Source organism: Cenococcum geophilum (genome assembly GCF_001692895.1).
Source record: "Cenococcum geophilum 1.58 unplaced genomic scaffold K441scaffold_19, whole genome shotgun sequence".
Classification (NCBI taxonomy): domain Eukaryota; kingdom Fungi; phylum Ascomycota; class Dothideomycetes; order Gloniales; family Gloniaceae; genus Cenococcum; species Cenococcum geophilum.
Window position 1 is genome coordinate 1,236,746 of NW_027137577.1, and position 13,517 is coordinate 1,250,262.

The following is a 13,517-nucleotide window of genomic DNA, read 5'->3' on the forward strand; positions in this document are numbered from 1 at the left end:
CTTACATCTTTCATACGTATAGGCTACAGTACCCCTAAGCCGATAATCATCTACAGCTTATATACTGAGAATATTAAAAAGTCATTAAGTAGCACTGCTACGTACTGTAACCTTTAAGAACCTACTTATAATATCTCAATAATAACTTAACAGATTCTATAATGAACTCTATAGAAAGCATTATATAATATAAGCTACCTTATTAGGCACCTAAAGTAGAAAGGGTGAAATAATCTAGACAAGCGCACATACATAGGTTCAGTAGATCAATTGAAATATATGACGATAAGTAATCGAAACGATAAGTTAAATAATAGCAGCCTAGAACACGAGATAATAGAATAACGATTATCAACCTAGTAACATAACGAGACTATAGTGATACCTATACTTATGATACTATTGTCTGAGAAGATACGGACAGGAATAGGGGATGGGTCAGGGAACTGCGAAGGTGATCTAGGACAAAGCATCAAAGTATGAGGTCAAGGGAAACGCCCTAAACACTAGGCATGTAAGAAATGTGTAAGCCCCGTGACAACTAGCTACGGTAGAAGGGGCCCTATCGGAGGCGCTCGTAACGAATAAATGAACCTTGTATACAGATAGACAAACATACGAAATATAAAAACGATAACCGCTACTACTGACCATACTGTAGCACGACAGCTCCCTTATAGGTACTATTACAAGAGAGCGCATAATTAAGTAAGCCATAGTAGAATGAGTTCTAATCGTACATTATATAGTAACGAGACTTAGGCTAGCACTCATACGAAGCTGTATACTATACCGTATATATGAAAGACTTAGGTTATAACCACTATACCATAGTTGACGATATTCAAGATACCTATTATAAACGCCATAGCTATAGAGTCTTAGAGATGAGGCGACATAAACGACACGAATTCAGCAGGTACTATGAAATAAGCATAAGTCCTACGCCTACATAATAGGGTCTATAAGGATACTAGCCCTACTACTATATATTAATTATATACCCGTAGACATAACCTAATTAGGTATACATCATACTCTAAAAAGCTCTAATAGCCTATAAATATCCGATATACCTGCTGACGTCTATATATACGATTAGCCAGAAGCGTCTTTATATAAGTCTATAACATTATCTTTAACACATTATTAGCACTCTACCTATAATAGCGTATAATAACGTCATTACATTAATACTCTACAGCGTAGGTACTTACGTAGTCCTACTTACGGTATATATCCCTATAGATAAGTTACTATTAATATCCACCTTATTATTATATTTTAACTTTACAGATACTACTTTATAAGGAACCAGCACTACTACCGCCTTAGTAGTATATATCTAATATAATAAAATTCATCTAAGATAATGATCGTAGAACGTACTTCTTATAACTTAAGTTATTATGAGGTGCATATCACCTATAAATTAAAATACGCCCCTATAATTAGTTAGTAAATTTAGGAATATACATTAATTTGTAGGTAAATAGCATAATATTTAATATATAAGGATCTAATGGACACTAACTATACCTTTATAATTTAAACATATAACCCTCCTATATTGCACCGACGTTCCAGTTATTGCTATCTATACCGCCCTTAAGAACTAAATATATCACCACATACTTATAGACGTCCCTTAACGATACGCCTTACGCGTAACCTATATCCCTAGATTTCTCTAAACTTACCGTAGTACCTTTCTTTATTAAGTAGCCTAACGTATTCACTACTATAGCGGCTTTTATTTATAGTTTATCCCTATAAGGTCTTAAGTATTTTCAATTTAATAATTACTTAACAACTAAAGTTAAGGATACAGTAAAAGCCTACTATATAAGTGCGTTATACAGCTATATAAATATAAGGATACATTAGTCTAGGGTATAATAGGACCGAAGATATAATAGAGTAGAGACTAGCATTCACAATTAGGTAACCTACTAGCGTATTCCACTACTCATAGCAGCTTATTATTAAGTATTAAAAGATTATGAGAATTAATTAAAAACTAGGACCGTTCACAAACATAGTGAATAATTAATATCTATAATAGACTAAACAATATAAAAGAGACTATAAAACTATACTGAATAACAGAAGTAATATATACAAACTATATGAACTTTTATGAGACACATATACAGTATATATTAATGAACTAAATAATTATTAAATAGAGCTTATAATAAACTTCATATAAAAGGTATTTCATAAGCATAATACGTACTAACAGAAGACCTTAAGATAAGTAGACTACTACTAAGAGCTTACCAATAAACTAAGGCTTTCTCAGTAGTTAGATATCTATATATAATATATACTGATACTATAGCTTGACTAATAGAGCTTAAGACCAATACTTCTAGAAAAGTAATAGTAATAACTTTTTAAGAAGAACTTTCTAAACCTACTTTAAAACATATATATAAATAGTATAGGATAAGGTTATTAATTCTTATACTAATTTATATAAGAAGCTTATAAAGGCGGGAATGCTCTTATTAGAGATAAAAAAGTTTTTTTTATAAAACTTAAAACAATCTATATATAGATAAAAGATGCGAAATAAAGAGTTTTAATACTACAAAAATATTTTACTTAATTAAAAGATCCTTTAAAGGAATTATAATAATTCCTATAACAGGCCATTATAGCTTAATTATACTTATAAGGTAATTATATAAATAATATTTAAGATAACTTTAAAGACCTTTAAGAGATTTAAATTAATAAAACTATTAACGGTTTTAAAACTTATTACTATATACTTATAGCACCCTAAAAAAGCTTCTAGAAAAATAGTTATAAAACCGTATATATGAAGCGACAAAAGATAGAATCTGCTACTATAGAAATAAATTAGGCGTAAGAAAGAAAAGATCGACTCTCTTAGCCCTTTCCCCTAATTACCTCTTATTATATTAAGCGGGATAGTAAGCCCTTACCTAGAATATACCGTATTTATGCCAAAGCCTAAGACCTAAGCGGAGTATTAGATAATATATTCTATAAGAGACTTCTATAGATTTTAAGAAATAAAGGCCTACTAGATTAATAAAGTTTATATAACCTTTCTTAAGAGGTATACTATAAAAAATAATAATTAAGGCGATAAAGAGCGAATTAATACTAATACCTATAGGTATCCTATAGAGATACCCCTAATTACTAATTCGAATTTCCTTTTCTTATAATCTAAACTACTAGAGATATATAATAATAGCTAGGATATAATAAGTCCTAGAATTTATAAATATTTATAAATAATATAAATCTAATTATATAGGAAAATATAGTAGTAGAAAACTATATTAGGCTAAACTAGGCGTATAATAGGTATATTATATAGGTAAAATAATACAGCGCTAAATTCGTATTAGATAAATATTAGCTTATCTACTTTATAAGGAAAAGGAGAGTAAGTAGTAACCTAGCCTTAATAGTAAATATCTAAGGCTATAAAGTAAAACTAGAAGCTACCCTTAAGGTCCTAGGGGTTTAGGTANACTCTAGGTTAAACTAAAACGAGTATATTATATANACTACTTATAAAGAAGNAGTAGTATTTTTNGNAGTATTATAAANTACTACCTTAATATAGGGACCCTCTTTTAAATATATACGCCTACTATATATAGTAGTAGTAAGGCTAATAATACTATACGGCTCCTAGATCTAGGGCCTAAGGCTAGGTAGTAAGGTATTAATAAAAATCTCTTTAGCGCCACTAGCTAAGCTATAAAACTAGTACCTATATAGAACTATAGGNGCCTATAGAAGAATACTACGCGCTATACTAGAATATAAAGCAGTAGTTCTACTACTAGACTTATATATTAACTTAACTACTATATAGAGAGCAGTTATAGTATAAGGCTACCTAGTAGAAGAAAATATATAATATATACTAAAATATATATAAGGAACGAGATATATATATAAAGAACGAGATATATATATAAAGAACGAGATATATATATAAAGCAATAGCCCCTTAAAGGGGCGATACGCCTAAATATACTAGTTAGGAAGCCCTCTACCTATAAGTAGTAGAGAGAGAAAAGGAATATAAGAACTATTAGCTTACTAGGTAGAGACCTAGCGCTATACTAGTAGAGCGCTATAATAGTAATAGAGAATAGAAGGTTACTAATATAGATAGAGATTTACTATACTAATTATAAGATAGGTAGATCTTAAATAGAAGCAATAATAGAAGAAGGTAGTAAAAATATAAAACGCAGCTATATAGAATACCCTATAGTTAATACTAACTCTCTCCNTATATAAAGGACTAATAAAGGTAAAATCTATAGCTGNCNTTCTACTATAGATAAAGGTCTTAGGTCTAAATATATAGCTAGCATCTATATTTTAAATATCTTATCTTAATATATATACGGGTAGCCTATTTAGTTAGTATACTATATATTACTATTCTACAGCTACTACTTTATAAGGAACTAGCTACTTACTAGCGTAGGTATAAATAATATTGCTTAGATACTCTNTATAAGTAGGGGCTTATAGGTAGAAGTAAAATAGCTTATAGGTAAAGGAATTCTTTAGTAGTNTTAAATAGCATATACGATATAATAGGAGGACACTAAATAATACGCCCTATTCTAGCCCCTTAAGGACTAAATATCCCCGCCTAGCTATAGGCGGCTTACTAGCGAATTGCTAGACCTTCCTACTACCCCCTTTAGATCTTCTAATATACTTAGAAAGTATAGTATATAAGGTAGACTAGAAGATATAAAGATATACTAGCTAGGCGAAGATAGAACGAGTAGGACTAGCTAAAAGGAAATACTTAGGGTTTTCCCCTTATAGGGCTTTTTCCTATATAGACCTAAAAAGGGACCAAATTGGGTAATAAATAGAATTAATAATAATAATTATATAGGCGGTTATATAGCTAATTATAGAACCTTCCTAGTATATTAGTGCTATGTGTTAGTAGAGCTTTAAAGCTCCATATAAGGTTTTAAGCAGAGCTTCGAGCAGAGCTTCGAGCAGAGCTTCGACTAGAGCTTCGAGCAGAGCTTCGACTAGAGCTTCGACCAGAGCTTCGACCAGAGCTTCGACTAGAGCTTCGACCAGACCCTCGACCAGAGCTTCGACCAGAGCTTTAAGCAGACCCTCAACCAGACCTTCGACCAGAGCTTTAAGCAGACCCTCGACCAGACCTTCGATCAGACCTTCGATCAGACCTTCGACTAGACCTTCGACTAGACCTTCAAACAGAGCCTCGTGCAGAGCTTTATATAGAGCTTTGTATAGGCATGATAAACTGGATCTAAGGATAAAAGAATAAATGAATCTATAGAATCTAACTACGAGGAATATAGGCCTTAATATAGGCCTATATCTACGGGGTTTGGGGTAACTACTACGGATACCGAAGTGGTTGCCGCGGATACTAAACGGGAAAGGGAGTCTGCTTATGTAAGCAGGAAACGCATGTGGAGGACTCCTCTAGTACTATTGTTACACCCCCTAGTACTCCACCAAAACAGAAGCAGATCCTTCCTAAACTAGTGCTAAACTTATTAATACATAAAAGAAACACCTCGTAATCCTCTAAGTGTATTATGGGTCCTATTTAACCTCTCCCTAAGCTGTAATTAATTGCTCATTACGAGCTCTCTATTGTTCCATCTGCGTGGCTCCGGAGGTAGTCCCTTAATCGTTCTTATCTACTAATGCTGCAATAAAGCATTCGCGAATGCGTGGGCGAACGCAAGGGTAAGGTAGATAGCTTTTGCGGCCAGCTCCTTCCTTCCTATCCTATGGAGTATGGTATAATTAAGCCGTGGCTTTAATTGCGTACGCGTGTTCGCCATATCACGTGTATCGATTCTATCCCTTAAGGGAGTCTCTTCCTGGTAGAGGTAGTCTCCTAGATTAGGAAGGTCTTGCTGGTTAAGACCTGCCTGTTCTTTATCTGTAAGGGGAGGTCAATTGGGCTGCGGTGCGATATCATAATCGCCAGAAGCACCCCCCGACTGCGAGTTACCCCCTAGTAGCGAGGCCCTAGAGACCTCATCTGCCTCTTGAAATCTTCTAATATTGCCTACAACTGGCTTATAGCTTAGTTTGTTGTTAGTAAGGGGAGGTTAATCGGACTGCGATGCGATATCGTGATCGCCTATAGTACCCCCTAACTGGGAATCACCCTCCAACAGCGAGGCCCTAGAGACCTTATCTGCCTCTTAAAATTTTTTAATAATGTCCACGACTAGCTCACTACTCAGTTTGTTATTAGTAAGTAAAGGTCGATCGGGCTACGGTGCGATATCGTGATCGCCAGAGTTACCCCCCAACTGGGAGTCACCCCCCGACTGCGAGGCTCTAGAGACCTTATCTGCCTCCTACAGTGACCGAGAGACCTCTGGTGTAGTGTCCTTGGTAGGAAGTTCCTAATAGAGGCGCGGTCGTTCGGGGTTGTTTAATAGGATGAACGAATTAAGACCGTTAATGCATAGGATATAGGCTACTTCTGCCTAATCTTTAACGAGGTTAATTGTATTATAGAGACCGTTAAAAAAGGCTCCCTTCCCCCATAGAACACTAAGCGAGACGATATTTATAAAGAAGTCAGGACAGTAATATACTTTGGTAAGTATAATTATATAGGCTGAGTGGTCAGTTTAGGCAACTGTAAGCTCAACTAATCCAACGCCAATGGCCTTTATTAGGCCTCCTCCCGTCTGGATTTGGAGAGGTTTAATTTCCTTATACTGCACGAACCTCCTAATATCGTTGCATATGTGAATATTTGAGCAACTATCGGCTATTTAGGAGTCCTTAATATTTATTTCTAAAGCTGTAGCTGCTGGCCTAATAGCCTGCGTGGCAAAGATTGAGCTAATTGCCGAATTGGTAGCTTAAGAGGATTAATTAGATGTCCCCCTGGAGGCCTTATTCGTATTTAAGGCTGCTCCATTTTAATTACCTCCGCTGCTAGAGCGTTCGCTAGGCCTCCACCAGTTAGGCCTTAGGTGGGTGTGCTTTATCTAGCAGTAGTCCTTGCTACCTTAATATCTTTTTTTGCACCATCCGCACCTGTCTGGGGCATCCTTAGTAGGGCTCCAATTGCCTGATAAGGCACTACGGTTGTTAGGGCGGCCGGCTCCTTAACCTCTGCCGCGACCATTGCTGTATCCTTAACTGGGCTGCTCCTGATTAAATAAGGCGAAACTATTAGTTGGGTCCTTCCGCCGAGCCTCATTAGTAAGGTCAGCGATTAATTAGAGTAGTAAAATTATGTAGCTGTTGCGAATCTTATCTCGTTGGATCTAAGCCCATATAGGGAAGTGTTCGTTAACGGCGTTGATAAATTGATAGTTAATGATTTTGTTATCTAGGGCAAGCTTTACCTGCTTAACTCCTTAAACCGCTTCTTAGTAACGGCTTAAAAAAGTAGTAATTGCTTGGTCCGATTAATATCGGAGCTTAACGAAAGTCTCCCATATATTAGCCTTATGGATTAAGCCACGGGCCTTAAACAACTGCTTGAGGTAATTAATATAGTCCTTTGCCGACTGCTTATGTTCTAAGGCAGTAAGGATCTTATTGTCGATTGTACCAAGGATAACTAAATAGACTTTACCGTCTTCCTTGCTGTACTGTTTAAACTCCTTATCGTACTTATAGGAGAGTGCCTTGTTGGCTAAGCAAATTAAATTATTGGTATCTGCAATAATTTAAGACCTCTTAAGGATCTCGTCTCGCTCCTCCTTGTCAGCGTCTTTTGGTACTTAATTAATAGATATTATAGGCTTCTTTTCCTAGAGCTTTGGGTAGAGGGGTGGGCCCGTATCTTCTCGAATAATGTACAAAAGGCCCTTACTACGTAGGTACGTGCTAAGCTGCGTCTAATATTAGGGCTAATTTAAGCCGTCTTTCTTAAGGCGTTAAATGCCTGGATAGTCTTTACCTATAGTAGCGCGTAAACAAACGAATTTAACGCGTAATTTTGATAATAAAAAATGACTTTGCACGGGTATGGTAACCCTTTATGTAGCCTTTAGTAAGGTGTTAAATAATGCAGAACAGTAAGATATAACTTAGCACGGGTGTGGTAACCCTTTATGTAACCTGTAGTAAGGTGTCAATCTTCTAAACTGTTAAATAGCTGAACTGTGGTGCTTGGTAGCGACCCGGCGCTTATAACCTAATAAATTGGATCTAAGGATAAAAGAATGAATAAATCTATGGAATCTAACTATAAGGAATATAGGCCTTAATATAGGCCTATATCTACGGGGTTCGGGGTGACTACTACGGATACCGAAGTGGTTGCCGCGGATACCGAACGGGAAAGGGAGTCTGCTTATGTAAGCAGGAAACGCATGTGGAGGACTCCTCCAGTACCATCGTCAAGGCATTCGTGCAGGCGTTCGTGCAGGCGTTCGTGCAGGCTTTTGTGCAGGCTTTTGTGCAGGCAGCGGAGGAGCAATAAAGCAGGTAATAAGGCCTAGAGTTAGTCTAGATACAATACATTAGCTATTTAGGTGTTTATCTACTCTAAATATTAATATAGGAGGTTAAATATTAAGAATTAGTGGCTCTAGCTGAATGTTTACTGTTTTGGTGGTAATATTTTAGGCGAAACGTAGCGGTAACCACCAGGCCGTTCGCAATAATTTTGGCAGCGTTGGAATCGCCTTGTAAATTTCTAGAACATAACGTTGGCCGATTGTTTATAAAGGCGTTGGTTTATTATTAATTAATGGCTGAAAAATTAGTATGGCGCGCGAGTTTGTATGAGGATCACATACAAATTAGCGCGCGGGACTAACAAATTTCCGAACCGTGTACCAGACGATCATCATTATAAGCTGATTAATCTTTATGTAAGCAGCTTGTGATTGGATGATCGTCTGGGACCGAGATAAATTTCTGACACCCTCGAAGGACTTACGCTGCCCAGAGCAGTCAAACAAGAAACAACATCTTTCCATTAGCAGCAGATCGCGTTGGACATGTCGACTGAATCACTCTTACCATCCTACGCCTCGGCTGCACGGCGCCGAGATCAACGTGTTATTACTTATGCTGCGCCCGTAATCCAAACCGGGAGCCTTATCATTTTCGCGAGTGCTGCTATTGCGTCTACGGGTTGGGCATATCAAAGCTTTGCACACAAGGATCTGGTAAGGTTATAACCCCTATCTAATTTTTTCTCATCTTAGTCCGTCCCTAGTCTCCGGTCCCTCTCCTGCCATACTTCGCAGCGCTGTGTCTCGTCGTTTCATTCGGTTGCTGGGCCGGCTACCTCTTCTTCATCTCTTATGATGCGGTCGGTGGGCCAAGAATTCAGCGAAAGATCATTATTTGGACAAGCGTTATTGGAAAGCTGATATTGGCGGGTACGCACTACGTCTTACGGCTTTCGTACAAAAATTTCTTTCCAGAATTGGCACACCCGAATTGGGTGGTTGCATTTCTAGCAGCTCAAGCTTGGTGGGATCTCCTACTGTTCCTTGTGTTTTCACGCCTAAGAGCTAGTTGAGGTCAGTAGCTACGGAATAATCTTTCAAATTAAATAATATTTTGGATGCCGTTTAACTATTCCTTTCATTTCTCCACCACAAAACAAACTTTAAAAATACCCAACGTCACTGCACTTGAGTTGGTCCGGCAGGAGAAGCTTTCTGCCATTAGCTCACCTAGAACGAAGGTGGTAGGGGCTAGTCTCGACTTTGCCGCCGATGCCTCATTTGCCTTAGTTATAGTGTTTTGAGTGAGATTGATAAAGATAGGGACGAACTAGCAGCTAGCTCTAGCTCTAGCTCTAGCCCTAGAAACTTTACTATAAAGTGCCTTCTATAGCTAAAAACATAGCTATTATCTCTAGCTTCTAGAGTTTAGCAACTAATTTAAAATTGGAAAATAGAGAGAATCTTTCTAGATTGGTAAAAACCGTAGTTTCCCCCTATTTCTGCATTCTTTTCTATCTCTAAGGATAGTAAGGAAGAAGCTATATATACATGCGTATACTTCTTAACGCTTTCTTAACTTATAGCACCCGTTATCTATTACTTATTAATCTAAAGTATACTAAAGATAAAGCGCTGTATTATTGCAACACTATAACTAGGTATTTATTTAATTTTAAAGTTTAAATTAAGATACCGTAAGTGTTAAAAGAATTTCTCTATAAGATTATTAAGATATCGACTTGTTTATATATTATATATTATTAAACTGCTTTAATCTAGCGAGCCCCTTCCTAGCGTGGCTAGCTAGAGTATTCTATTGCTAGCTTAAGGGGTAGCGACGCTTTACTTTCTTCTAAAGAGCGAAGCTCCCTAATATTATTATAGTATTATAGATACCTAAAGCCAACTAGACGGTTAGCTTATACTGTTTATATCCCCTAATATTAGAAAAGATCGGGAGATTAAGTTACCTTCTAAAACCAACTCTTTTTAGAATTAAGACAATTATACTAGAATTACTTCTTACGTATTTTCTAGCTATTACCTTAGATATCTTTAGTAAATAGGTGCTTCGCGTTTACTATTATTACTTAGCGTATCTTCGCCTAATGCCTAGTATCTCTCCTCTATTAACCCTAAATCTTAAAGTTATTAAACCCTTTATTACTCTTTATCTATAAACTATACTATAAGGGATATTATTGCGGACACCTTAGGTTGCCCTTAGGACAACCCCTAGACGCCCCTTAGATAGTCGCCGGTTACGTGCCGGAGGTACGTACCTGTAGTATATAGTCTTTACAATCCCAGAGGCCTTACCTCCTTAAGGATTTGTCTCTCTTACCAATCTATCTTATTCTAATTGTGCCCTTATAGCCCCCTATCTATAAAGTCCCCTTATATTTAAATCCTTCCTACTCCTTTTTAGAAGGGTAGTTAGCTTTAAGGACCAGATTATTTGTTTATATCTTTTATTTATAACTACTATTCTTCCTTAAAATCTCGCGATAACCTAAACGGAAACTCTATAGGCACCTTATAGAAAGCCGTCGCGGTAAGGCAGGAAGGTCCCTCTAATAACAAGAGATTGCGATAATATAACCCTTTAGGTAAGATAGCTAAATAAGCCCTAATACCTAGATGCTCTAGGAGCTTAAAGACTCTTATATACCTACGGTTACTAGCAACGCTAAGGAAAATATAGATACCCTCTATAACGGTTATAACACTGCTAAAAAGTAGCTAAAACCCCTTTAGCCTTACCTAGGCTAATTAAAGGATTAAGCGCTAGAGGTAACTCTAAGATCTTCCCCTAAGCTAGAAATACTAGAGGAATATACTAATATATCTAACTAAAGAACTAACTAGAACCTTTCGGAAGACTACTGGCCTATAGTTAGTATAGTAGTGGTATATAGACTGCTTATAAGCTAAGTAGGCCTACCCTTTTAGGTAATTTAAACTAATTACTAACTTAAGACTTAAGCCTTATAGGGAAATCTACACTAGCTACTAGTACTAATACTACCTCTATAGCCGGAGCTTCCCTAAGGCTAAGGTTAGAAAGTTAAAAGCCCTAAACTAATGTTCTTTAAGATAGATATTAGGAAGCTACTATAAGGCTCTTAGAAGCTATACGGAAAGGAGCCACTAATAAATATATTAGAAACCTTTAGGGGTAGGTTTAGATCTAGCAAAGCTTAATCTAGGCTAGATAAAATCTTTTATAACCTAGCTAAGGCTAAGGGCTTTTTAGAAGCTACTTAATACCTACCTAAGGAGGTATAAAAGACTTAAAGAGTTATTTATACTATAAACGGAAAAGGAATATAGATTAACTGGCTAAACCCTTTAGTAATTTAGAACTCCGCCATAAACCTAACGCCTAGTAGCTAGACAATTAGGTTTATAAGGTAAATAACTTCTTTAAAATGCTAATAATATGAGATAATACTAAAGAGCGTATATGCTAGATTATTAGTAAAATTAAAGACTAATTACTAAACTAGATCGCACTTAATTAGCTTAATAAAGAGTAAATTACTATATAGTTATAGCTGTAACCTTTTCTAAAGAAATAGACCTAAGATCTGTATATTGTATAATATAATAATATAGAGCTATTCTGGAATAGGATATAGCTTAACCGCTATAACTTCCGCCAGTTTATAAACTTTATAGAAACTTATACTTAATAGATAAATCTAAAGCCCTTTAAAAATAAGGACGGTAGTATTTATAAAAAGGAGAAGATTAGGTTTATCTAGGCTAGAATTAAGCTAGTAATTTATAATAAAATTAAGCACGTAGGAGCTTTATCGCGGATTACTATATATACGGATTTTAAATAAGTAGTTCTAAACCCTAAAGATATAGTAAGGAACTAGACCTCTTTTAGTAGGAAGTTAGGGGGTTACTAAAAGCATAGGCACTCTAGCAGTAATGTAGGGCAGGCCCAACCTTAAAGAAGCCGTTCTTAAAGAGAACTTTAAATAACGGAAAAGACTCCTAGGGCCAACCTAATACCTATTTAGTACCTTTATAGAAACACTTTAAGAAGTTATAAGAAAACTTTAAAAGTAGATCTTATTAGAAAAATAAGTAGGGTAATAACCGCACTAATAATCTAAAAAAAAGAAAAGCCCTAGTTATAGACCTATTCTGGCTATAACCAGGGTAATATATAGAAGGAAAGACTCTCTATATTACTATTAAGCTAAAAATAACACTTCTTATAGGTAAAGTGCGTTAGTTTTAAGCACTATATAATAGCGGCGCTGAAATTAATCTTATATAATATAATTTAGTAAAAGAGTATAAACTTATCCTATTATAAAGGTGGCGGAAACCTATTATAGGCTTTCTAAATAAGTATTGGATTAAACTATATAGTGCCTATAAGCTTATAGTATTAGTAGCCAATATATATAACCGTACTAAGGTAGTTAGCCCGTAACCCTTTTAGATGGCTAACTTTATAGGTTATAACCTTATTTTTAGATACCCTTAGCTTATAGAAGTAGATTTTAAAATACGCTTTAAGATAGGAGCCTTTAAATAGTGGAACAATGAAGATTTAGAAGGGCGTATATTACTAATAAGCCTAAAGGACATCCTAGAGAATGTAGCCCTAGGCGAAATAGTATACGCTTTATATCTAAAGGAGTATTAAATCCAACCCCTATTTAATAGCAAAATAGGTATAAAGCCTAGTATAGGTAATAACCCCTTTATAATAAAGACTTTATAGGGAACTACTAAATAAGTTGCGGAGATACTATAGGGAGGCGGCGATCTTAAAGATCTTATAAGATACTTTAACTGCTATGGGTTACTCTAGCTTAAGCAATATACAGAGAATATACTACGGTACCTTAAACGCTATATTAAAGAATTCCCTACCCTCTACTAGCTACTATATAAAATGGTATAATATACGGTAGTAACTATATATAAGTAACCACTATAGCGTATAACGCTGCCCGCGGGTATCCTAAGGGAGCTTTAAAACCTATTTAATAATAACGCGGAAGATAAATATAACCCTAATTT

General features: G+C 35.8%; 1 protein-coding gene across 1 annotated transcript; it reads left to right on the forward strand.

The window, feature by feature from the left end:
- The first annotated feature begins 8,953 nt into the window (after positions 1 to 8,953).
- Positions 8,954 to 9,610, forward strand: K441DRAFT_610495 (uncharacterized protein). The gene is made up of 2 exons (XM_067645540.1): positions 8,954 to 9,176; positions 9,227 to 9,610. The coding sequence occupies exons 1-2, from the start codon at positions 9,006 to 9,008 to the stop codon at positions 9,533 to 9,535; spliced, it is 480 nt and encodes a 159-aa protein (XP_067504424.1). The 5' UTR covers positions 8,954 to 9,005; the 3' UTR covers positions 9,536 to 9,610.
- The last annotated feature ends 3,907 nt before the right edge of the window (positions 9,611 to 13,517 follow it).

Excerpts from the sequence above, each read along its gene's own strand:
- K441DRAFT_610495 (XM_067645540.1), top strand. The coding sequence starts at position 9,006 with ATGTCGACTGAATCACTCTTACCATCCTACGCCTCGGCTGCACGGCGC. Across the intron at positions 9,177-9,226 it reads GCTTTGCACACAAGGATCTG|TCTCCGGTCCCTCTCCTGCC; the intron begins GTAAGGTTATAA and ends GTCCGTCCCTAG.